The sequence below is a fragment of the Canis lupus genome, chromosome 1, assembly GCF_011100685.1.
Source record: "Canis lupus familiaris isolate Mischka breed German Shepherd chromosome 1, alternate assembly UU_Cfam_GSD_1.0, whole genome shotgun sequence".
NCBI classification, from domain to species: Eukaryota; Metazoa; Chordata; class Mammalia; order Carnivora; family Canidae; genus Canis; species Canis lupus.
Window position 1 is genome coordinate 89,107,536 of NC_049222.1, and position 25,826 is coordinate 89,133,361.

Here is a 25,826-nt window from a genome sequence, read left to right on the forward strand (position 1 = left end):
AGTGGGAGAAAGACTGACTGGTAAGAAAGTCTTTATTTTTTTTTTCTGGTAAGAAAGTCTTGAAGATGCAGCAGGCTGCCTGGTAAGGAATGTGGATGGTCTCAGGGGGCTGGACGTAGTGCGCAGCTATCAGACAGGAAGGTATGGGCCCTCCACCCTACAACTACAAGGAAGTGAGTTCTGCAACCACGTGATGACCTTGGAGGAGGCTTCTTCTCCAGCACCTTCAGATGAGAATGCAGCCCAGCTGACACCTCGACCCCAGTTTCTGAGACCTGATGAGCCATGCCCAGAGAACTCAGGTGAGCCTTGCCAGATTTCTGACTTACACACGGTGGACTACTAAATGGAAGTTCTACTAAGCTTCTGACATTCTGGTAATTTGTTACAGGACAACAGAAAATGGATACAATCCAGAGACATGGATGATGACACAGAAGAGAGGATTAAAAACTAGAGGGGAATTAAGGGAATTTGGTGATGATGTGGTGCCTATGTAAAGGGAAGCCCCCAAGTACAGAGCATTCTAAGAAGGCTGAACCTTGTAGCAAACTTTGTACATATAGAGAGCTGTCCAGATAAACTCATTTTATAATAGTATGTTAACATTTTCAAAGAATATGCTCAGTAGGTTTTTCTTTGATCTTCAGATGCTTTTCTGGGTGAAGTACCTTTAAAAATGAAGCAATGGGTGGAATAAGTCATCTGTGAAAAAAAGTACAATATGTGCCCTACTTCCCATGTCTGCAGACTTTCTGGATGTTATGTAGTGTTTATATTAATACCCTTTCCCTCCCCACAGATGAATGACCGGACTTGCTGCTTTAACTCCAGAAGTTATATGGTGCATATGACCTGTAAGTTTAACTAATACTGTTTAACAATCAGTTAATCCTATTTCCCAGACTACAGACACCTTGCAGTTTTATAGGTGCTCTGAGAAGACCAGGCAGTATGGTAGGGGAGATGCTGGTACAAGGGCAGCTTAGGGCAAAGGGCAGAAACGGCAGCCATCAGCCCCGAGAAAGGAGCAAGTCATTAACTCCTTTGTCAGAATCACTGAATCTGGGTCTTAGCTGGTTTCTTGGAAGATGAGAAAGAAACTAACCCAACGTGGTACACGTGGATAAGCTCTGCAGAAGGGAACACGAAGAACACCTGACTCTAATGACTCTGGGGGAAAGGAAAGCTCCAGAAGAAATCTAATCTAATCAAAGTAGAAGAAATTTTCAGGAAATGTTGGGATTCCCAAAAGAATATACTGATTAAAAAAAAAAAAAAGTCTAAAATGTCACTTCCTCTCCTAGGATTAGAAGAGGAAAAAAATAAAAACCCTCATGACCAACTCGACAGACAAGGAAAAGTATGTGATAAAATTCAACACTCATTCTTGATAAAAAAAAACTTTTAGCAAACCAGAAATAAAAAGGAACTTCCTTGACCTGATTACAGTGATCAAATACAGTAAACTTCTTTCTCAACAGTGAAACACGAGAGGCATTCCCTTTAAAATCAGGACACGGCAAGATTGCCTGCAATCACCACTTCCATTCATCATTGTTCTAGGAGTCCTAGCTGGCAGGTAAGGAAGAAAGGAAAAAGAAGAGAGGTCTACACAGTAGCAAGAAACAGCCAGAAAACCCAGACCTTAAAAAGACACTATTTGAAGGATGCCTGGGTGGCTCAGCGGTTGAGCGTCTGCCTTTGGCTCAGGTCGTGATCCTGGGGTCTTGGGATCGAGTCCCATATCGGGCACCCAGCGGGGGGTCTGCTTCTCCCTCTGCCTGTGTCTCTGCCTCTCTTTCTCTGTGTCTCTCATGAATAAATAAATAAAATCTTTTAAAAAACCCACTATTGAAAGGATAGAAAATACATGTCTGTGTCTCTCTCTATCCATTTGAGAACAAATCTAACAAAAGGGAGATGTATATGACAAGCAAAAGGAAAATTATAAAACTTTTATTAAATTCATTAAAGACCTAAATAGATGGATAATTCATTATTACATTGTGTATATATGTGTATATACATATATATACAATGCATATGTGCATTTAAAACATATACACACACACTGTACACATACCAAGAACAAAGTCTATAGTAAAAATACAAAAACGTGCAGATTTGTTACCTCCTGATAGTGGGGTTAGGGTTCTTTATTTCTAAATATCTTAGTACATCTTCCAGCTTTTTTTTTTATTATCAGCCACATATATTATTTATGCATTTAAAAATTTGTATTATGTCATACTGTAAATATCCCTTTGAAGTTAATAGATTTTATTTCTTTATTTTATTTTTAAAAGATTTTATTTATTTATTCATGAGAGACATTGAGAGAGAGTCAGAGATATAGACAGAGAGAGAAGCAGGCTCCTCACAGGGAACCTGATGTGGAGCTCGATCCCAGCACCCTGGAATCATGCCCTGAGCCAAAGGCAGGTACTCAATCACTGAGCCACCCAGGTGCCCCTCTTTTATCTTTTTTTAAAGTCAGTTCTGTGCCCAAAGTGGGGCTTGAACTCACGACTCTGAGAGCAAGAGCAGCACGCTGTACTGACTGACCAGCCAGGTGCCTTGTTTCTTAGAGCAGGTGTGTTCTAATTGTTCTACTCTGAGTCTATATCACCTATAGAAGCAAAATCAGAAGGACTTTTTCTTCTTTTCTCTTTTTAAAAAAGTTACATGTTTTTACCTTCTTCGTCAAGGCTGCTGAAACTCTGCCCCTCAGTCAGCAAGTCACGCTTCTCATCCTTCCATTCCTGGCTAATTGAAGACACGATCTCTTGAGAGGTTGCCTTCAGGGCAGCGATGGAGTTGCAACGCTTTTTAGAAGGTGAGGCCTTCAAGGCTAGACAGGAAGGAAAAAGGAGAGACAAAGACACTTACTGTTAAACCACATTAATTTTTTTTATTCAATTAAGACTTTTTCTTATTAACATAGTTGTCATTATTTGAGCAGAAAGCAAGGCACTTTGTTTTATATATGTGAGGAAAGGGAGACAAAACTGTTTTGGCAATTTTAGTCGTCCACAATGACTTTGACTTCAATGAGAAGATCCTAGAATGTGCGTGAACTGGAATACGCATCCAGAGTTTGAAGTCAAGTCTCACCCACCCGAGGTGAAATTTAAACGTTCTATTGCTGAAGGACACTTTTTTGGCCGCCAAGCAATGTTTTTCTAGGGCTGGGAGGAGGTTGGGTGGGTTGGTAAATGCAGATGGTAAAGCAAGGAGAATTCTCATGACCCTGGTTTTATTAACTTGGGGACTGGGAATTTCTAAACATGCCAATGTTTAATCTGAATCTTATACTCATGAAGCCCAATTTAGCCAAAGTCACTTCTGGTTGCTTTTTGCTTTTAAAGTGACTTTCCACTGAAATTTCCTGCCCTCTGGATCCTTTCTAGGTCACGGCTATGTCAGATGTATAATGTATCATTCAGGCCTGACCTTTGTCCCAACAGCATTCTACAACCTCGGCAGTGCGCTGGGGACCTGGACCATGGCAAATGGACCTCATCGTCAATCCTGCTTGCCAAAGGCTGTGCCTTTACCAATGATGCGTCTGTGGAAGGGGCTCTGGCAGCAGCCAGACTGTCCCTATTCCTATGCAGTCCCTGCTGCAATAATTCTTGGCTTAACACCGTCAGAGAATTTCCTTGGAGGGGAAGGAGTGAGGGAGTCGAGGCTTGTTTGTGCTCTCCCTGAACTTGTTTTTGGCAGTCTCTCTCTGCCTTTGAAGGTGTGCACACTGGGGCCACCTGAGCGCCGATGGACTAGAGTAATCGTGTCTGGCCTTGGGAAGCTCAGAGCTTAGATTGCCAAGCTCATCTGGGGCCTCCCAGATGAGCTCTTGCAAGAGCTCAATTGGACAAGGACTCTGGGACACACAAGCAGGGAAAGAAGAGTGGGCAATCTCTCCACTCAAAGAGAAGGGAAAGTGTATGTGTCCTGTGAGCAGTCTTACTACCATAGTAATATCATCATCATCATAACTAACATCTGGAGAGAGCTTTAGGTTTTGGAGGTCAACATTCAACCACCATGTGGCTATCTGGGGGACGTGGGCCACCCTTCTATAGGTCTAGAAACTGAGACTGGGAAAGTTTTGACTTGCTTGAGATCACAGAGCTAGAACTCATGAAACCCCAGCCATCCTTCTAGAGGATTCCACCTTCCTGGCTGATGCGAGGGGGAGAAGAGAGAAAATCAGAGCTGTTTTTTGACGGGAAAGCATTGTGAATGTTTAAAAATCTATCAAAATGGATTTTTAAAAAAAAGATTTTATTTATTTATTCATAGAGACACACAGAGAGAGAGGCAGAGACACAGACAGAGGGAGAAGCAGGCTCCATGCAGGCAGCTTGATGTGGGACTTGATCCTGGGTCTCCAGGATCACACCCCGGGCTGCAGGCGGTGCTAAACCACTGAGCCACCAGGACTGCCCCCAAAATGGATTTTAATGGAAAGTAAATGGACTAAATAAGTCATATTTTCCTTAACTCCTAATCCTATCAAAACAGTGGTGACACCTGCTTTCCAGGCTTCTGCTTCAACATTGTTTGCTTTTATCTTATTTTTATTTTTTTTTTAAAGATTTTATTTATTCATGAGACAGAGAGAGGCAGAGACACAGGCAGAGGAAGAAGCAGGCTCCCTGCGGGGAGCCCGATGTGGGACTCGATCCCAGGGCCCCAGGATCACGCCCTGAGCCAAAGACAGACGCTCAACCATTGAGTCATCCAGGTGCCCCTCTATCTGCTTTTATAAACTCTCACCCTTTGTCTTCCAATATAATATTTTAAAACTTTAAGTCAGAGGATTTCAAATATGGCTCGGGGACTACTAAAGGCCCCTGAGACCCTTTAGAAGGTCTACGATGTTAAAACTATTTTCAAGGGTGCCTGGCTGGATCCAACTGGTACAGCAAGTGAGGCTCTTGATCTTGGGGTTGTGAGTTCAAGCCCCATGTTGGGGATAGAGCTTACTTTAAAAAAACTGTAAAAAAACTATTTTCATAATATCAAGACATAATTTGCCTTTCTCACTCTTAAGAGTTTTTAGATGCCACATGTCCTCTTGCCATAGACTGAATTCAGGAGCAGATGTGAGAATCTAGATGTCTTCTATGAACCAGCGTTGGGGATTGGAAAAAATGTAAAACGATGCCACTTTCTCACTAAATTGTTTTATTTATTTATTTATTTATTTATTTATTTAATTTTTTTTTTTTTACTAAATTGTTTTAGAAAAGTATTACTTGTCACAATTACTTTTTATGTGAATTTTTAACTTTTTGTTGAAAATGGCTTTTTTAAACATGCATATGTTTTTAAAGTTACTACTTTGTGAGAATTAATGAATATTTAACATTTTCCTCAGTGTTAAATTCTAATATGGGAAATATTGCTAGAGAAACAGCCCACATGCCTGCAAGCCTTTTGAGGTCCTCAACCATTATAAAGAGTTAAAGTGGCCGTGAGACCAAAAGTTTGGAGCACTATACAGATCTTCGGTCAATGCGGATTTTCTAAATTGAGAAACAGCTAGGATGAAAAGAATGTTGGCAGCGGCAGGGAAACGTGAACCAGGGGAAGATACTCCGAGAACTGGGTGTCCTTGTGGTTCACAGTAGAGGAAAGGCCAAGAGCTATTAAAAGAAATAGGTCTTTGTTTGCTATCCGCCTCACACAGGAGGAGGAGCAAGGAGGACCAAAATGGAACCCCTGCCAGGGCCACATGGTACCTCAACGGTGAATCTTCCTTAAAGGAATTATCTGACACTCACTCCTGGGATGAGGATTCAATTTTGCAAAAACTGAAGGCCACAGGGACTTCTCTTGATTGGATAACCTCAAAAAAAAAAAAAAATGGTTTGGGTTGCTGGTCACTTTCTTTCATGCTGCAGAAACTTCTGGATTTGTTTTTGACTAAACGGTATCTGGTGATAAGGATCCTGTGTCCATTTTTAGCCCTACATTCTGCCATTTACCTGCCTCTGTATTTTACTGCTTTTTAGCACATCTAGTTGCTATTCCTAGAAACTACCATGTCTATTCCTACCCCTGGGCCTTTGCACATGCTATTTTTGTGACTTCAGATGTCCTTCTTGCTCCTCTTCCTAATGAATGCTAGCTTTTATTTTTAGGACTTACTTTATTCTCACTCTGAAGCTCTCTTGTGGAAGAATTGGTCTTATTTCTCTCTGTGTACTTACAGTAGTGTATATAAAAACTCTACTAACAGTTGCTTCATTAGATTATAAATCTGTTACATGTCCTCATCATTGACCCAAAAATTACTGAGGGAGGAACTAATTAATTAAAAAAAATCTTCCTATATTATTCATGCTTAGTATAGTGTTAGGTACATTACAGGTGCTCAACTGTTGGTTGAATGAATGCATTATTTTCTGAAAATCTTACAGCAGTTGATTTTTACCACATGAATGTACTGTTCCTTTCAGGAAGCTAAGTTTCAGTGCTTTAGATACATTATCTGGGTAGAGATTTCAGTGAGGTTTCAACATTATGATGACTAATATTTCTAGAAAAAATTATACGATTTTGCAGACATTATTACATTGCCAGTATGACTCAATTCTGGGGTGGAATGTAAGGATTTAGTAAGACTTAAAAAGGTAATTTGAAAGAAGAAACTTGAAGACTTGGGACTGTTTTCTTGGGGGTAGAAGCAGGGAGGAAAAGTTTTTACCTACAAAGAAAGTATGCTTTTAAGCATTAAGAGCTTTAAAATAATCACAGTTGATAAAACATCTTAAAATTATATATTTTTTTCAGTTTTTAGAATAAAAATTTATTATTGAAGTATAACTTACATACAATGTTACATTAGTTTCAGATGTATATTAGACAATTCCATACGTTACTCAGTGCTCACCACAGGAAGTGTAATCACCACCTGTCACTACATAATATTATTGACTATATTCCCTGTGCTGTACTTTTCATCTCTATGACTTACTTTATATCTTACAATTTGTACCTCTTAATCCCCATTATCTGTCTCGCTCATCCCCCCACCTATGTCCCCTCTGGCAAACAGCAGTTTGTTCTCTGAATTTTAGGGTCTGTTTGTTCATTTGTTTTGAGAACAAAACACTACATATAAAGTGAAATTATATGGTATTTATCTTATTTCACTTAGCATAATATCCTCTAGGTCCATTCATGTTATTGCAGATGGCAAGATTCCATCTTTTTTATAGCTGAATAATGTTCCACTGTATACAAACACCACATCTTTTTTATGCATTCATCTATAGATGGACACTTGGCTGCTTGTATGTCTTGGCTATTGTAAACAATGCTCCAGTAAATAGAGGTGCAAGTATCTTTCTGAGTGAGTGTTTTCATTTTCTTTGGGTAAATACCCAGTAGTGGAACTACTGGATCATATGGTATTTCCATTTTCAATATTTTGAGGAACTGTTTTACACAGTGGCTGCACCAGTTTGGATTCCACCAACAATGCATGAGGGCTCCCTTTTCTCCACATCCTTGCCAACATTTGTTATTTTTTGTCTTTTTGATGCTAGCCATTCTGACTGGTATGAGGGGATATCTCACGACAGTTTGATTTGCATTTCCCTGATGATTAGTAATGCTGAGCATCTTTTCATATGTCTGCGGGCCATTTACATGCCTTCTTTGGAAAAATGTCCATTCAGGTCCTCTGCCCATTTTTTTTTTCTCTGCCCATTATTTATTTATTTATTTATTTATTGATTGATTGATTGATTGATTTATTTCTCTGCCCATTTTTAAATCAGATTTTCTTATGTGTGTGTATTGAGTTGTAGAAGTTCTTTATATTTTGGATATAACTCCTTATCAGATGTAAGCAGATCATTTGCAAGCATCTTCTTCCATTTAATAAGTTTCCTTTGCTGTGTACAACCTTTTTATTTTGGTGTAGTTCCAGGAGTTTATTTTTGCTTTTGTTTCCCTTGCCTGAGGAGAAACATCCATAAATATTTTACCTAGGGTGATATCCAAGATAGTACTGCCTTTATTTTCTTCCAGGAGTTTTATGAGTTCAGGTGTCACATTTGAGCTTTTAGTCCATTTTGAGTTTATTTTTGTGTATAGCGTAAGAAAGTGACCCAGTTTCCTTTGTGTATAGCTGTCCAGTTTTCCCAACACTACTTGTTGAATAGACCATCTTTCCCCCGTTGTATATTCTGCCTTCTTTGTCATAGATTAATTGATCATACAAGTGTGGGCTTATTTCTGGTCTCAATCCTGTTCTATTGATCTATGTGTCTATTTTTGTGATGGTACTATCTTGTTTTGATTACTATAGCTTTGTAGTATATCTTGAAATATGGGATAGTGATATCTCTAGCTTTGTTCTTCTTTTTCAAGAGTGTTTTTAGCTATTTGGGGTCTTTTGTGGTTTCATACAAATTTTAGGATTAGCTCTTTTAGTTCTGTGAAATTACTGTTGGTATAATGAGAGGGATGGCATGAAAGCTGTAGATTGTTTTGGGTAGAATGAACAATTTAACATCGGTTCTTGCAATCCATGAGCATGGAATATCTTACTATTTATTTGTGTCATCTTTAATTTCTTTCACTAATGTTTTATAGTTTTCAGAGTACAGGTACTTCACCTCCTAAGTTTATGTCTAGGCTATTTTATTATATTTGGGGTAAGTGTAATTGGCACTTGGTAATTGGTGATTTAAAATATTTTTAAATTTCTCTTTCTGCTACTTCGTTATTATTGTATAGAAATGCAGTGAATTTCTGTGTCTTAATTTTGTATCCTGTGACTTTAATGAATTCATCAATCAGTTCTAGGAGCTTTTTTGTGTAATCTTTGGGGTTTTCTACATATAATAGTATAATGTCATCTGCCAGTAGTGAATGTCTGATGTCTTCCTTGCCAATTTGGAAGCCTTTAATTTCTTTTTCTTGTTTGACTGCTGTGGCTATGACTTCCAGCATGACACTGAATAAAAATGGTGAGAATGGACATCTTTGTCTTGTTCCTGATCTTAGAGGAAAAGCTCTCATTTTTCACCATTGAGTATAAGGTTAGCTGTGGGCTTTTAAAATATGACCTTTATTGTGTTGAGATATGTCCCCTTTAACCCTACTTTGTGGAAAGTTTTTATTACGAATGAATGTTGTACTTTATCCAATGCTTTTTCTGCATGTATTGAGATGATCATATGAATTTTATCCTTTATCCATATATATGTATGAATAAATCTATGTCTATAAAAGATTTTATTTATTGAGTGTGTGTGTGTTTGAGCATGTGAATAGGGAGGAGCAGAAAGGGAGGGAAAGAAGGAGAGAATCCCAAGCAGACTCTGTGCTGAGCATAGAGTTGAGCATGGAGTCTGCTATAGGACCAGATCTCATGATCCTGAGATCATGACCTGAGTTGAAGCCAAGAGTCAGATGCTCAACCAACTGAGGCACCTAGGTGTCTCCTAAATGGACCTTTAATATGATTTTTATTGTATATATTATTCCATTAAATTGTACCATAATATATTTAACCAGTATAATACAGGGTTGGACTTTTAGGCAGTTTCTAATTTTTTCCACCACAAAATAGGACTCTTATGATTATGGCCTCAAATACCCAATGGGATACTTAACTCTAATTACTAAGTCATCACAGATTTGGGGAGATAAGTAGTCCAAACCCTGCTAATAAATATCTTGCAAAGATACACACAATAAGATCAATGAGTAAGTGCTACAAGTTACAAAAATTCTTAAGAATCTTACCTTGAATTTTCTTGAAAACTCTGGAATTCATAAACTTTAGAAATCTGTCAGCATAAAAGCTTGGTCGATGAACTGAAACAGTGTCCTGAAAACACAAATCAAGTGTCACAGGTTTACCTTTCACTTCATTTCAAGCTAAAAGAAAGATCTACCCATTTGGTTCTCTGTTAGCCAATGTCCTTAACCAGAAGGCATGGATGTTGGCAGCCGGAAAAGAGCAACACCCTGTGACCTGTGGTGCCCGGGAATCAGGCTGAGGAAGCAGGCATAAGACAATATGAGCAAAGATCCTAGATATTCATGATAGAAGAGACTATGAAGAGTGGCACGGGACAGCTAACCATGCTTTTTATAAAGCATAACGGCTGATCCTCATTCCACTGGCTGCCATGTGGGGCTTTTAAATGCTTTTTACATACAGGTAACCAGTGTTTCTAGTGTCATCTAAAATGAAGGATAACGCTTTCAGTCGGGGACAAAAATTAGGGACATAAACAAGCAAAAGAACACTAACGTAAGAGTGAAAAAAATGTGGTTTTGCCTCATAGTAATCAGGTGCACAGACACAGAAGATTCCTTGGGGACAAGGCTGACTGATGAGCTCCGTTATGCTGAATTCTCTACTAATTAGATAGAATTGAACTGAATTGAATTGTTAACTCAATTCTCTCGTGCTTGGCAGGAGTCTTCAGGACTGAAGGGGCATTTTATTACAAACCCAGGAAAGGAGATGGAGGAAGAAGCTAATTCTACATGTTTATTCAGTGATCACGTATTTATTGTTTAAGATAACATTTCTAGAAATAGTAAACGTTCCATTTTGATGCTAAGATTGTGGACTTTAATAAAAAAAAGTTCTGAAATTTCACTTTTATTATTTTTTAAAAATTGTATTTATTTGACAGAGAAAGAGAGAAGGAGGGAGGGAGAGAACAAGAGTGAGCCTGAGCATAAGCTGGGGGAGCAGCAGGCAGAGGGAGAAGCAGGCTCCCCACTGAGCTGGATGTGGGACTCGATTCCAGGATCCTGGGATCACAACTTGAGCTGAAGGCAGACATTTAACTGACTGAGCCACCCAGGGGCCCTGAAGATTTAAGTTTAGATGGTATAAACCGCCTGCTCTGAGTTTGGAAGAAGCAGCCCACATTGGACCAAAGGTCTGGAGACCTGGTTCTGGTGTTAGTTCTAACTTTAATAAGCAGTGTGATCCAGGAAGAAGACAGTGTCATGGTGTCTCCATCTTTTTTTTTTTTTTTTTTTTTTTTCATCTGTGAAATAGGGTGTTACGGGAGGCATAGGTAATTCTATCATCAGCATGTTATGAAGGACGCTGTATAGAGGAAGCCTCTTTGGCCAAGGTATAAGGGTCTTCTAGACCATCAGAGATGCTGTAGATATGGTGGGAATCTCCTGCTGGTTTGACATGCAGCTCCTGTCTGAAGTGGACACGTACAACAAGCATAGTAGTTTAGAAATATAGTGCAAGACGAGTAAGACTCAGATCTTGCTTTCCCTGAGAAGTTGGACCGTGTTTCTCTTTGATATGAAGAAACATCCGTTAAATAAGAGGCATGCTAGCAGACAAACAAAAATGAATTTACTGCTTACCATCCCACAAATAAATGATGCTCTTAAAAAAAGATCCCACCAAAAATGGAAGGTGTGTTTTAACTAGACAAAGGTAGGGGCCTCTGAGCAGCATCTGATCGGTTAAGAACTGGGTCATTTACATCAGAAATCTTAGCCTGGTAACAAGGAATTAGAGTTGTCTCGGAAACAGAAGGGGAAGGGTGTTCACTGTCTCTCTTCTATGCTGAACATATTATGCAGGCTCTACTTTTGTCAGCTGGAAGGGGAAAAAAAAATGAACCCACCATCTTGGCCTTGAAATAGAAGGAATCTTTGATCTGAATAATAAGCCTACATTTAATTCTTAGAAACAAATTTGTGGACCTGTTGTTTACAAGTGCATTCTGACAAAGCCCATTCCTTAGCCTGTGGACAAAATGCAGATCTTTCGTGCTGAAAGGTTATTACCAGTCTTCCACAGAACTGAGGAAGTGGGTGTTCTTTCCAATAAAGGAAAAAGAATGGTATCTATAATTTATCTTCTTTCAGAGGAAAGCCTCTGCTAACATCTTTTAAAAAATGTGTGAGCACATCTTTGCCCGATATATTCTTTGAAAGTGTCACTTCGGGTTATTAACTGAGGGAGGCCAAGGCCAGTAAATGTTCTGTCAGCAGCAAAAAGTTCAAATCTAACATCGGGAGAGGAGAGAGCATGTGTGTACGTGTTTTGAAAGAGAGTAGGGAGGGGGAGGGGAGGCTATTGCTTGATCATTGTTTTCCTTTGTTATGTAATTCTGGGTCCAACAGACATCTTCACGCCAGTCTAGTCTCAGTTGTGTATGCATCCATAACAACTCGTAAGTTTTCACTTGTGATGTCTTTATTGTGTTGAACACTAAAGTGCATTGTTTTATTTAATCCCTATGTCAGCCCTTTGGGGCAGGTCCTGGGTGCTATCACTATGTCTCTGATACAGATGGGAAACCAGGCCAAGAGAGGCCAGATCACAAGTAATGTGTCTAGATCACGTGGTTAGCAGAGTGGTGAAGGCAGGGTTCAATTCAAATCCAGGGCCGTGGACCACTCAAGTCAAGTTCAGACCACCCCACAGTTCGGTCTTGTGAGAAACTCATTTCACCTGTCCTCCTGATTCTCCCAGCACCTACGCAAAGAGTATCCCCCTTTTTCTTAGCATCCTCTCCTCTTATAAGTGGGTCCTTCTGATTTCACACAGATAAAATGCCATCGTTTTGTCTGCTGACATGACTTCCTAGATACACCCTGAACTCTCAGAAATCACAAAAATAGATCGTTTAACAAGGAACAGGGGAATCACATACCCCATCATAGACAAGGGCTTTCCAGGAATGTTCTAGCTTCTTCATTAACCTAAATATAAATAGATAGAAAAATAAAAATGAAAATGTAAAATCACTCCCATATGATGGAATTTCAGAATCTTTTGTGGATTAATTTTTGAAATCATGAAAGGCTGCTTCCTCAAATTTCTTACCTATAGGACTGCAGAATGTCAATAATGCCCATAAATAAAAGTAATTTCTCTCCCTTATGGCTTTTAGCTGGAATGCCTCCCATTCTGTTGATAGAGCAAGAGAGAAAATATTTTACAATGTATTATAATGGGAAGTTAAAATCGTATCTGATAAATATACTATAAATAAAAATGGACAACTTTAAGAATTCTGGCCCTCCCCCCCTCCTTTTTTTTTTTTTTTTGCCTCGGGTAAAGTCTTCCTGGGAATCCAAAATGATATACTTCCCACACAGGAGAATGAAACCATAGCTGTCAACTCAGGACAGCTGGATGGGAAGAATCCAAACAAAAAATTATTCCTATTTTAAAACCACAAGCAAGAATTTTTCAAGTATTTTGAAATACTGCTTTTTAAAAAATGCAACACTTTTATCTGTTTACTGTGAGGTTATATGTATTTTTAAAAGAACCCATTCCTATAATGCAAAGGACCACTATTCGCATTTGGTACACCTTTCCAGCGCAAATATGTGTGTATATGTATTTACTAGTCCATAAAAGCAATTATTTAAGTTAGCATGTTTTAGAACTTGAAGTTTTCATTTGCTAAATGATGTACTTTTCCTCATATTCAATGCTAATGTGTTTTTTAATGGCTGCGTAATAGTTCACCATACTGATATAGAATAATTTATTTAATCGATTATTGGACATTTAGATGGATTTACTGGCAAGGAGTTTTTAAAAGTTTGATATGTATGGATTTCCTTTATAAAAGTGAAATATGCCTGTGATTTAGTCATTGTCAGAGACTCCTAGAAGGCAATCACTTATGGCCAACGAAAATGAGGCCTTTCGTTCAGTCTCCTGTACAGCTGGTAAATGCACGTGACAGTCAACCGTTTCAATAATTTTCTTTGGTTGTAATTATTTCTCTTAGTCAATATGCACTTTATATATGCAAACTAATCATACAGTTACTGAGCACATCTGGCTGAGGCAAGGGATCACATCTGCCAGGGTGTAGGACCTAGAACAACAGAATCTTCTTATGCAGATAAGAAGCTCTGAATTGTGAATGTAATTCCTGTCACGTGTTTGCTTAAATACATGTTGATTCAAAGTATATTCTTCCTGTTGTGGTCGACGTTTTGCATATGGAGTAAATGGGGGTAAAAACATTTTCAGCCATTGTTCAGAAATGGAGCCATTTGAAAAAAGAAACCATGTGGGTGAAAGAATGGTAGTAACTCGAAGAACTCCCACTCATCTAGTTATCTGCAGATGAATAGAAATGAAGGCTGCTTAATCCATTTTAGCATCAGGTAGGAATCTGTTCTCAAAGAGCCACCATGAAGGGAACATGATTGCATTTCATTACCCACTCATGTGGGCTGCCATCACCAGGAGGAGGGTGGGCATGTGGGTGGCCACACTTACGTGTCCGGGTTCTCTGTGATGATCCCATCTCCAGATTTCCCTGGACCCTGGATGGATTCCATTGCTGTGGAATAGAGGACCTTCTGCATCCCAGACCGCTTAGCATCAGGCACATTTTGTGAATTCTCCTCTTCTTTCTCTTTGAGGGTATGGTCTAAGATGTGGATTCCCAGCAAAAGGCTATAGTCCATGATTTTGAAACTTTCCAGCACCTGAGTGAGAAAAAGAACCAGAAGGTTGGTCAACTGGAGCAGCTCAATGTCTCATCTGCAGAGAATCAGAAAGCTCTAGATGTGCAGACGCACAGCTTCTGCATCCCTCCCAGGGGATGGCTGGTAGAGGAGAAATCAAAATAAAAACATTTGGGTTATTATCAGGTCATATTCAGTAAGGATTATAACAAAGGCTCCAGGATGATATTTTTATGCAAATCTAAAGCAAGCACATCTTTTCTTAACCCTCCATGAAATGTTTCACTCATAACATTTATTGAACACTTCCCACATGCCAGGCTCTAAGTAGGTCACTCAGATTCACAACCCTCACAACTCTTTGACTGAGGTACTATTATTGTCTCTATTTTACAGATGAACAAACTGAAACAGAGGGAGATAAAGTACTTTGCTCAATGTCATTATAAGTGGCATTGTTGGGATGTGAACCCGGGCAGTCAACCCCAGAGGCCAGGCTCGTAGACAGAAGAGCACAGACAGCAACAACTATGCACTTGTAACCTTCTCAGCATGAGGAGTCAGCCCAGAATGTTTCTGTCTGGATTCCGTTCTCCAAGTCTTAACCTTGCTGGAGTTCAGGGGTCTCCTTTGGAAAGCTTGTCTTTCAGAGTTGCCATTCGGTTCCCTGTATAAGTGTTTCTAAGAAGTTATGATCTCAACAGACAACGGGACTTAATGCTTAGTTACCCACTCAGCGAACAGTGGGGAAGAGAAGGAATTAAAAGTAGCCGGTTGCAGCCAGAGGAAGGAGGGAGAGATGCTCTGACAGGAAAATAGCAGGAGAGGAAGTCAAGGGGGAGAAGCGGTCAACAAGGCTTCCCGAGGTGTGGCTTCGGGGGAGGAGGAGTACTCAGGAGTGCATGAAAATGGGGTGTCATCCTCTACAATAAAGTTCTTCTCTCCAACAGATTTTCTAATGCCTGGCATTTCTCACACAAAGCTGCTTGGGAAATCAAAACAGCCCGGTAATTAAGATGAGCCTGCAATGGCAGAACAGTTGTCTCTGAATCAACATGATAATCTGTCACCATACCCTGTTAGGAAATGTCTCTGAGGAGCAGAGTCTATAGATAATTGTTTAACCAGGGACTGAATACCCAGACTTCCTTAGGCTTCTCATTCTCTGAGCCCAACTGCTTGCTTGCTTATTTATTTGTCTTTAAAATTTTTTAAAGATTTTATTTATTTATTCATGAGAGAGTCACAGAGAGAGAGGCAGAGACATAGGCAGAGGGAGAAGTAGGCTCCTTGTGGGGAGCCTGATGCGGACTTGATCCCAGGACTCTGGATCATGACCTGAGCCAAAGGCAGACGTTCAACCACTGAGCCACCCAGGTGTCTCTGTCTTTAAATTTTTAAAATTTAAATTCAATTTAATTAGTAGTGTATTATTACATTCAGGGGAGTCCAACTGCTTTTTTTTTTTTAAGATTTTATTTATTTATTCATGAGAGATACAAAGAGAGAAGCAGAGATACAGGCAGAGGGAGAAGCAGGCTCCCTGTGGGGAGCTGGATGTGGGATTCGATCCCAGGACCCGGGATCATGACCTCAGCAGAAGGCAGATGCTCAACTGAGACACCCAGGTGTCCCTCACTGCTTTTTGATCACATATTTATGATATAGCAAACAGAGATTGGGCCTGAGGGTTCACATACCTGTGACTGCCACTTGATGGATACTGTCTGATGGGGGGAAGGGGTTGTGAACTATGGCCTAGGTGGCCTTCCAGAAATATGGTCATCCCTGGGTCTCATGCATCTTTGCCATCAGTGAGGACAAATGGAAGGGGACTGCCCATGAGTATCAATTACTCAGAGTATCAATTGGTCATCTTTCAGTTTACTAAATTAATTACTTGGAGAAAAGAAGCAAGCAAAAGCTGAGAGTAGAATCTGATTACTTGAGAGGATTAGGCCATGGAACTTTCTAACCCAAGAGATCAGAAAGAGGCCCGATAGCAATGTGGACCTAGCTTCCCGAAGCTAAGAAGAAGTGGAGGCAAGACTGAAGTAACAGGGAAGTCTGGCAGGAGAAGCTCCACATCACTGACCCAACACTTGGGCATCAGACCCCACTGGCTGGTTCTCCAGGGAGGTTTGTCAGTGCCTTAGCCTTCTATGAAGCCACAAGGTCCCATGGGAAACAAGCCAGTTTTGCCTCACGGTTGCCAAGGACCCCGACCTCTTCAGGAGAAACACTGACAGACACTGGACATGCTTTGCAGGTAGACACAAGAGTAGAAGGGCCTTGGCCTTTGTAATTCCCATCCATCCTGCAAGGGTAGCTTGGGAACAGTGGCCGCTCAGATGGCATCATGAACCCTGCACCGTGATCATCACCTGAGATGCCAGTTTTCCGAGCTCGTGTGTCCCTTTTTTTGTAATTAAAAAAAAAAAGATTTTATTTATTCTGTAAGAGACAGAGAGAGGGGTAGAGACACAGGCAGAGGGAGATGCAGGCTCCCTGCAGGGAGCCCCGTGGGGGACTCAATTCCAGGACCCTGGGATCACGACCTGAGCCAAAGGCAGACACTTAATCGACTGAGCCACCCAGGCATTCCCCATTCTTAAAGACGCTCTGGGGTCATGACATAAAGGATAAAGAGCACGGACTCTGTAACCTAGGCAGGATTCATCACCTCCCTGTGCCCATTTCCTCCTCTGCAGAGGGCTGACAATTACATTATATAGCGCATAGGGTGCTTATAAAAATTCAGCATGGCAATGCAGATCTAGTGCCTGGAAAAATTCTCGAGAAAATGCGCAACTCCTTGCTAGCCATCCTCATCCTAATTATAAGTCATGGTGACTCATCGCTCACACTAGCGCGAGAGAGGCTACAGAAGTCGTCTTGAAGTAAACACCCTTGAAGTCATACTTCTGACAACAAAATGCACAAAAAGCCAGAAAAATATGACTGCATTTTCAGCCTGTTTACCAGCACCCTTTTGGGTCCCTTTAAAAGTTTTGGGTTGAGTGTCAACAGGAAAAGGTCAGCTGGCAGCATCACAGTTCTGGTGGATGGGGTATAAAATGAGAGCCTTAAGATCTGGGCAAACAGTCCCATGTTCAATGAGCAAAAAACCCACAGCCTCATGCCCTGCACAGCCCAGTAGTCCCCTCAAAGCAGTAAATTGGCTTCAAAAGAGAATTCTAACCAGACATGGTGACAATACTGTGCATGTTCCTACCAGACATCCAAGGTGGTTTAAAGCGAGATGTGGGGAAAAAAAATGGAAAGGTCCTCCTGACAACATCACCTTTCCTTCTTTCTCCTTTGCAAAAAAGCATCCACAAGTGAGTTGTGCTTGTTAAAACGCTTTCTCCATGAAAAATTTTTCCTTATATTTTCAATGCCCTATTCAACCTGAACCGTTGGGTTTGTACTTACAGTCTCTTCTCTTGCCTAAGGATAGGCCAGAGAGAACATGTGTTATTTTATAAGCGATACAAAGTCAGGCTGGGTCCAATTTTAACTCCCAATGCTATCCCTGATACTTTCAGTGGCCAAATATTTGTCCTGGCTTATTTAGAAAAGCAAGCCTCAAGAGAGAATCGATGATGAAAAAGCTACACATACATTTTTAAAAGAGGATCATTTTCTCTGTACTCGTCAACTGGATTGTCAGAGTCCCTGAAGGATCCTGAGTTGTCTTTAGGAGGCCAGGCTCCTACTTTCAGAGTGAAAAGCTTAAAAAAGATAAATTCTTTTCCCACTGTGTGGGAAGCTGACCATGACAGTCAGATTTTGGGTTAGGTAAAGTCAGTATCCATAAAAAAAATGTTAAAGAAAAAGATAAGTATATAAGCATATATTTTGAGTCAAATTCAAAAACTTCTGTAATGAAAAACTCTGGGAACAGATTCTAATCACGTGCTCTGTAGATCTGCATCAATTAGGAACAAAATAGTTGTTATTCATATCCTCCTGGTTCCTTAATTAAAGGAATCAAATATATCTGCCAAAATCTTAGCACGTGTGAGGCTTGAGAGTGTGCAACATTCTGCAACATGACAGACACCCATCAATCTAGTCTGTCACTTAGGCATGAAAACATTTTCTTCCAGAATGTTTGCCTGACCTGGCTGTTGCTGGTGGATTCTGTTGCTGTGTGTTTGCCATGCAAAATGGAGGTCACGACGCAAATACGTGCTTTTCCATTTAGCTCAGGCCACATTTTACTTTCCCACTTTTAAGTATTTTTTTTTTTAAAGATTTTACTTATTTATTCATGAGAGACACAGAGACAAAAGGCAGAGGGCAGACTCCGTGCGGGGAGCCCGATGTAGGACTTGATCCTGGACCGGGGATCATGACCTGAGTCAAAGGTCGATGCTCAACCACTGAGCCACGCAGGTGCCCCTACTTCCCCACTTGTAAAAAGAAGAAAGCAGGAATGATTCACAGACACGTGTAAGATTGACAGTAAGGTGGCATGCCCCAATGGTATTGTAGCATTTATTGTCAAAGCCAGATTTCTTTTTCCCCCTTCCCTCTCAAGGATGATTTTAAGAGTAATAATACTGGAAGACAGTTTAAGAAAAAAAAGGCAATGTTGGGAGTATCTGGTACGTTATCCTGAGGACATGATCAAAACTATTCTTGAGAAAAGAATCTTATTCAGTTTTTTTTTTTTGTTTGTTTATTTGAGAGAGAGCGAGCGAGCAACAGTGAGCACAAGCAGGGGAGGGGGTGGTGGTGTGGAGGGAGGGGCCAAGGGAGAGGGAGAAGCAGACTCCCAGCTGAGCAGGGAGTCTGACTTAAGGCTCCATTCCAGGACCCAGGGATCATGACCTGAGCCAAAGACAGACCCTTAACCTTCTGAGCCAGCCAGGCACCTTGTTTTTGTTTTGTTTTTCCCGCTAGGTTCTTTTGGCCGGTGATATGTTGGGAATGCTCTTATTCACATGGTTTCTATACACCTGGTGACCCAATGTGGGAAATATCCTAACTCAGTATGACAGGCAGTGCTGTCCTCTCTCCATGGTCACAGGTCACCAAGAGTGCCTGGTCCCCCTCCCCTCTTCCTTCTCTTCCACCTTCTGTGTCATACACTCACTGCACCTGGTTTTCTGCCCTGAGGAACAGGAGCAGCTGTGCGGTGGCTGAGGCTCTGCGCTCTGGGGCCTGGTGGTCTGGTTTGACACCTATGTGTCCCTGGGTAAAGTACAGAGCTGTTCTGGACCTTGTTCTCTCATCTGTAAACCAGAGCTAATGGGAACTCTGACCCTGCAGGGTTATCATGCAGACTGTGTTAATCCACATCAAGTCTTAGCATTCAATAAATGCTGGCTACTACTGTTACTGTCACTCTGTCACCTGTAGACTCATCCCTGCTGACTGCACCCCCTGGAATCCCCGCTGCCCTCAGCCCTTGTTCCCTGCCTTCCTATTTGTCTTTCCCTGCCTTTCCTTTGGTGAACATCTTTGCTCTCTCTCAACATTTTCCCCTCCCTACTTTTCAGCAATGACATTCCTTTATTCTTTTTGTGGGAGGAAACAACTGAGCATCTGGTCTGTCCCAGGCACCATGGAAGTTGCTAGAATTTCAGGGGCAAGTAGAATAGACAATATCATCCTCAAAATTATACAAGCCTCGGGGATCCCTGGGTGGCTCGGCGGTTTAGCGCCTGCCTTTGGCCCAGGGCGTGATCCTGGAGTTCCGGGATGGAGACCCACATCGGGCTCCCTGCATGGAGCCTGCTTCTCCCTCCTCCTGTGTCTCCATCCCTCTCTCTCTCTAGGTCTATCATAAATAAATAAATCTTTAAAAAAAATTATACAAGCCTCAACTACAGATTGGAATAAGGCTCAGAAGCAGAAAGTCAGGGTGCTGTGCAGAAACTTCACACGAGAGGTAGCTATTTTTGACAGAGAAGTATTTCTATAGTCTGGATAAGAGATAGCACTTAGAGGCTCCATACAAATTTTAGTATTATTTGTTCCAGTTTGTGACCTGCATAGCAAAATCCATCTTGAAAAAGAAGAACAAAGCTGGAAGTATCATAATTCCACATTTCAAGATATACTACAAAGGTATAGTAATCAAAACAGGATGGTACTGGCATGAAAATAGATCAATGGATACAACAGAGCCCAGTGTAAACCCACCCTTATGTGGTCAATTCATCTATGATAAGGGAAACAAGAATTTACAATGGGGGAAAAGACAGTCTCTTCAATAAACTGAAAATGTATCAAAGGCCTAGACATGAGACTGGAAACCATAAAAATCCTAAAGAAAGCACAGGTGGTAATCTCTCTAACATCTTCCACACCAACATTTTTCTAGGTATGTCTCCTAAGGCAAGAGGAGCAAAAGCAAGATTCAACTACTGGGACTGCATCAAAATAAAAAGCTTTTGGGGATGCCTGGGTGGCTCAGTGGTTGAGCCTCTGTTTTCAGCTTGGGTCATGATCCTGGGATCCAGTCATGTATTGAGGTCTCTGTAGGGAGCCTGCTTCTCCCTCTGCCTATGTCTCTGCCTCTCTCTCTCTGCGTCTCTCATGAATAAATAAATAAGATCCTAAAAAAATAAAAATAAAAACTTTTGCACAGCAAGGGAAACCCATCAACAAAACAAAAAAGCAACCTACTGAATGGGAGAAGATGTTTATAAGTGACATATCCACTAAGGGGTTAGTATCCAAAATATAGGAACTTATACCACACCAAAAAACTCCACAAAATTCTAACTAAAAAAATGGCCAGAGAACCTGAATAGACTATTTTCCAAAGAAGATATACAATCAACAGACACATGAAAATATGCTCATCATCAGGGAAATGCAAATCAAAACCACAATGAGGTATCATCTCACACCTGTCAGAATGGCTACAGCAAAAAAGACAAGAAATAACAAGTATTTGGGGAGGATGTGGAGAAAAGCAAACCCTCTTGCATTGTTGGTGGGAATGTAAATTGGTGTAGCCACTGAGGACAAAAGTTCCTCAAAACACTAAAAATAGAAATACCTTATGATCCAATAATTCCACTACTGGGTATTTACCAAAAGGAAACAAAAACACTAATTTAAAGAGATATATGGATTCCTATGTTTATTGCAGCATTATTTGTAATAGCCAAGATGTGGAAGCAACTCAAGTGTCCATTAAGAGATGAAGGGATAAGAAAGAGGCATATACATACATACCAAGTAGAATATTATGCAGCCATAATAAAGGATGAGATCATGCCATTTGCAAAAACACAGATGGACCTAGCAAGTATTATGCTAAAATGAATTAAATCAGAGAAAGATACCATATGGTATCATTCATATGTGGAATCTAAAAAAAAAAAAAAGAAGAATAAACAAACAAAAGAGAACTGATGGCTGCTGAAGGGGTGTGGGGATGGGCAAAATGGGTGACAGGGAATGGGAGATAGAGGCTCCCAGTTAAGAGAATGACCAAGTCATGGGGATAAAAGGCACAGCATAGGGAAGAGAGTCAAAGGTTTGTGATAGTGCTGCATGGGGACACATGGTAGCTATGCTTGTGGTGAACATGACAGGATGTTTAAACTCATCTAATCACTAGGTTGTACACCTGAAACTAATTTAACATTGTGTGCCAACTATACTCAAAAATATTTAAAAAAAGAGAGATGATACATGAACGTGGATGGCAGTGGGAGGGAGAAGTGGAAAAAAAAATATGTGAGCATCCTTTAGTGAGTAGATTCCAGCTATTATCTCTCTACAGACAGTTCCTAAATTTTTTTCTTTAGGCTGAACTCATTCCTCAGCTCCAGCCCCGTTGTACTTCCATGGGCTTCTGAACATTCCTAAATTCTATGCAACTGTCATGCTGTAACCCTAAACATTTATTTTCCTCCAAAGCAGTTCTTTTCCCCTTAATCTTTTTTTTTAAAGATTGTAATTATTTATTCATGAGAGCCACAGAGAGAGAGAGAGGCAGAGATGCAGGGAGAGGGAGAAGCAGGCTCCATGCAGGGAGCCCGATGTGGGACTCGATCCTGGGTCTCCAGGGTCACGCCCTGGGCCGAAGGCAGGCGCTAAACCACTGAGCCACCCAGGCTGCCCCTTTTCCCTTTCTTAAAATTCGAAATCAGTCTGATGTGGATTTCAGACTTCCTGACTCCTTTTCCTTCCATTAAGCTGCTTAATCCTGCAGCTTCTATAATTGGAAGATTCTTTCGTGCTAATGCTTTAATTTCCACTTCTCTTTTTCCCACCTTCCCATATATTCTGGATCCCCTTGCTTGACCAGGTTACATCACGCCCCTAGCTCAAAGCCTTCAGCCTCTCAGCACTGCTCAGGTGACACTGAGCAAAGGTCTTTGCTACTGTGACTTCAGACAAGATCTGCCGGTTACTTAACATCTGTCTAAAGACACCTTCCAGGCTGTATATCCCTTAGTTACCTGTAAATGTGTCCCAAAAGTAACTGTCTTTTAAAATCTTTTTAGTTTTTCAAAGCTTATCTCAACTTTTCTATATGAAAACTATACTCATGATCTGCATAAAACATTGAAAATACATCTCCCCTCTGAAAATTGAGGCACAGGATCAGCGTCCCTCTATGGAGTAGGACTGGATTGTGTCTGTATTTTTCCTATCATACACACCAGAATGTTCTGTGTACCAAAGGCTTGTTACGCTTTGTGTTCCCTGCTGTGCACTCTGATCATAGCAGAAATGTGCATTTTTTTATATTGCTGTCCATGTGCGCAAGCAAATGAAAACCAAAATATTCAGCAGCAAAGAATGTAGAGTGCTACATCTTCTATCTCAAATATAAGAACTCAATGCTGCATTTCAAGATCATAACGCTTGTGAAAAATCTTCAGCACTCAAAGAATTTACTGTGATTACATGCTCTGTATCATCAGAAGAATAAAGATAATAGTGTTTTCAAGCCTACCCACACCAGAGGTATTTATAAAAACCATGTCAAGGGCAAAAAATCAAGCTGTTCTTTACAGAGACTTTTTATTTACTGATTAGTAGGCACACAACTAAATGGTAGATACAGGGTAAGCTTATTTTGCTATATAAACTAGGTTGAACTTAGAGTCTAGTGAGAATATCACTTTTTTAGGATGCCTTTGCAAAGAGAGGGTGTCACAGGTGAGGTCACCTTCAAGGACTATTAAGTCATCTAAGAGCACTTGGCGTTGGCTCTAAGATGGATGCTCTGCTCTGAAACATAGCTCAGGGCCTGCTTAGCTTTCCTGCCTCTCTCTCCACATTTCCAATCTGTAAGGGATGTGAAGTTAAGCTGGTATGAGATTGAGAAAGGATAATACTGGATAAGTCCAAAAGACCTTCTGAAAAACAGCCACATTTAAAAATTGGCACTCAGCACCGAAAGATATTAAGGGTGGCAAAGACAATGCAACTCGGGATGCCTGGGTGGCTCAGTGGTTGAGCATCTGCCGTTGGCTCAGATCATAATCTCAGGGTCATGGGATGGAGCCCCACATTGGGCTCCCCACGGGGACCCTGCTTCTCCCTCTGCCTGTGTCTCTGCCTCTCTGTGTGTCTCTCATGAATAGATAAATCTTTAAAAAAAAAAAATCCCTGAGTTTTTTCTGCTGGCCTATAGTGTAGTCCTTGAGTAAAGGATAAAATGACAGGCAAAAACAGTTGTGTTAATTCAACAATAAAAGACAATTCAATCCTGATGCCTTTATGCAGGGAGACATTCCTGAACACACGGGTAAAATGAATCCAAGGGTCTGTCTTTCCACCCAAAGTAGGCTCCTTAGAGTATATATAGCTCCTGAATTACCTGTATGTACAAGTCAGTTAAAGCTGAATACTGCCTTTTAAATTTAATTTAATTTCCTCAATAAAGCTCGGAATGTTCCTTGCTAACATAATAAAAAGAAAAAATAGACTGTGACAAGCCATACAATTTTGGCTGGTAAAGCAGACGGAAATAAATATTCAATTCTTAGCCTGGTTATGGCAATAATGTGTTTTTCACTGTGTCTAATGCAGTGATTTAGAAGGCTAGACTGTGCTGGATTAACCTGTGCCACCACTTTTTGTGCTCACTCAAAAAGTTTGCAGTAATCAAAGTGTATCTTATAGGCATTAGAAATAGCCATCTACTACTTCAACAGATTATATGTGACTATACATATGTAATTATATATATATGTACAGTCATATATATATATATACACACACACATCAACTTCTATATTGGGGGAGTTTTGGATTTTTTCTTATACTTTTTTTAAAATAAATATTTTATTTATTTGAGAGAGAGGGAGGGAGGGAGAGAGAGAGCGAGAGAGAGCGCACAAGCAGGGGAAGTAGCAGAGGGAGAGGGAGAAGCAGGCTCCCTGCTCAGCAGGGAGCCTGATGTACTCGATCCCAGGACCCCGAGATCATGACCTGAGCTGAAGGCAGATGCTTAAACCATTGAGTCACCCAGGCGCCCCACTTTATAGATAACTTTGTTTCTACCAACAAAGATTTCTTAATAAAAGATTTTGTAAGCACATTTAAAAGTAATGTATTCAGGCGCCTGGGTGGCTCAGTCAGTTAAGTGTCTGCTCGTTAACTAAGTTAACGAGCCCAGGACAAGTGTATCTTGTCTCTATGTGTCACCAAGTGATGGAAACTTTAGCATCTCCAATAGGGTTTACCCAAAAACATGGAGTAGTAAAAGAGAGCCAGTTTACACCAGACAGACATGACAGAGAGTTCAGCTTTGAGTAAGAATATTTAAATTGAGAGGTGACTAAACTAGAAAAGATGGGAATATTTTTAATTTATAAGCCAATATTTGGGGAGGTGGAATCTAGTGAACAAGATTAGTAGAAAATTAAGAAACTCTATTTTCCCCCACACATCTTAATGTAGACAAGGAAATCTGCAACCTGGAATCATGGCTTTTGCTGTTCCTTGAAAATTAAGTTCTTGCTATTTTCTCCCCCTGAAATTTCTCATAATCTAGAAAGAAGATGGGTAGCTCTTTCAGAAAGAGGACTGAGGATGTCTAATCTCCACCTCCCAAGGACGCACATCGTCTGAAGCCAGATTAGCAGGTGCTTGAGAGCTCAGCCAGTGTGGTGCTGGCACCCAGCACTATGTGTTTTTGGAACAGCTGGAGCTGGTTGAAGGTAGACAAAGGGGCAGTTTATGAATGAGGTTTTCTTGTGGAGAAATGAAGCGAGGAAGTTAACAAGACATGGACTCTAGGCAGGCTCACATTCAGGTCAGACAAGGATATTTTACATAAAAATCAGGTTTTCACTTCCCTGCATCACTAAGAGCTATGGACAACTGACACATCCAGTGGACAACTTACCCCTTTTTAAATGCTT

At 40.6% G+C, this 25,826-nt stretch overlaps 1 protein-coding gene across 7 annotated transcripts in view; it reads right to left on the reverse strand.

Moving 5' to 3' along the window:
- The window catches only part of PIP5K1B (phosphatidylinositol-4-phosphate 5-kinase type 1 beta), a 299,484-nt gene that overhangs the window by 74,417 nt on the left and 199,241 nt on the right, over positions 1-25,826 (reverse strand). For all 7 annotated transcript variants that reach the window (XM_038527137.1, XM_038527138.1, XM_038527139.1 and 4 more), the window contains 5 exons: positions 14,282-14,493; positions 12,860-12,943; positions 12,687-12,735; positions 9,778-9,862; positions 2,699-2,854 (listed from right to left, as the gene is read on the reverse strand). In XM_038527137.1, the coding sequence (XP_038383065.1) occupies positions 2,699-2,854; positions 9,778-9,862; positions 12,687-12,735; positions 12,860-12,943; positions 14,282-14,493 (586 nt within the window). The remainder of the gene's footprint in view (positions 1-2,698; positions 2,855-9,777; positions 9,863-12,686; positions 12,736-12,859; positions 12,944-14,281; positions 14,494-25,826) is intronic.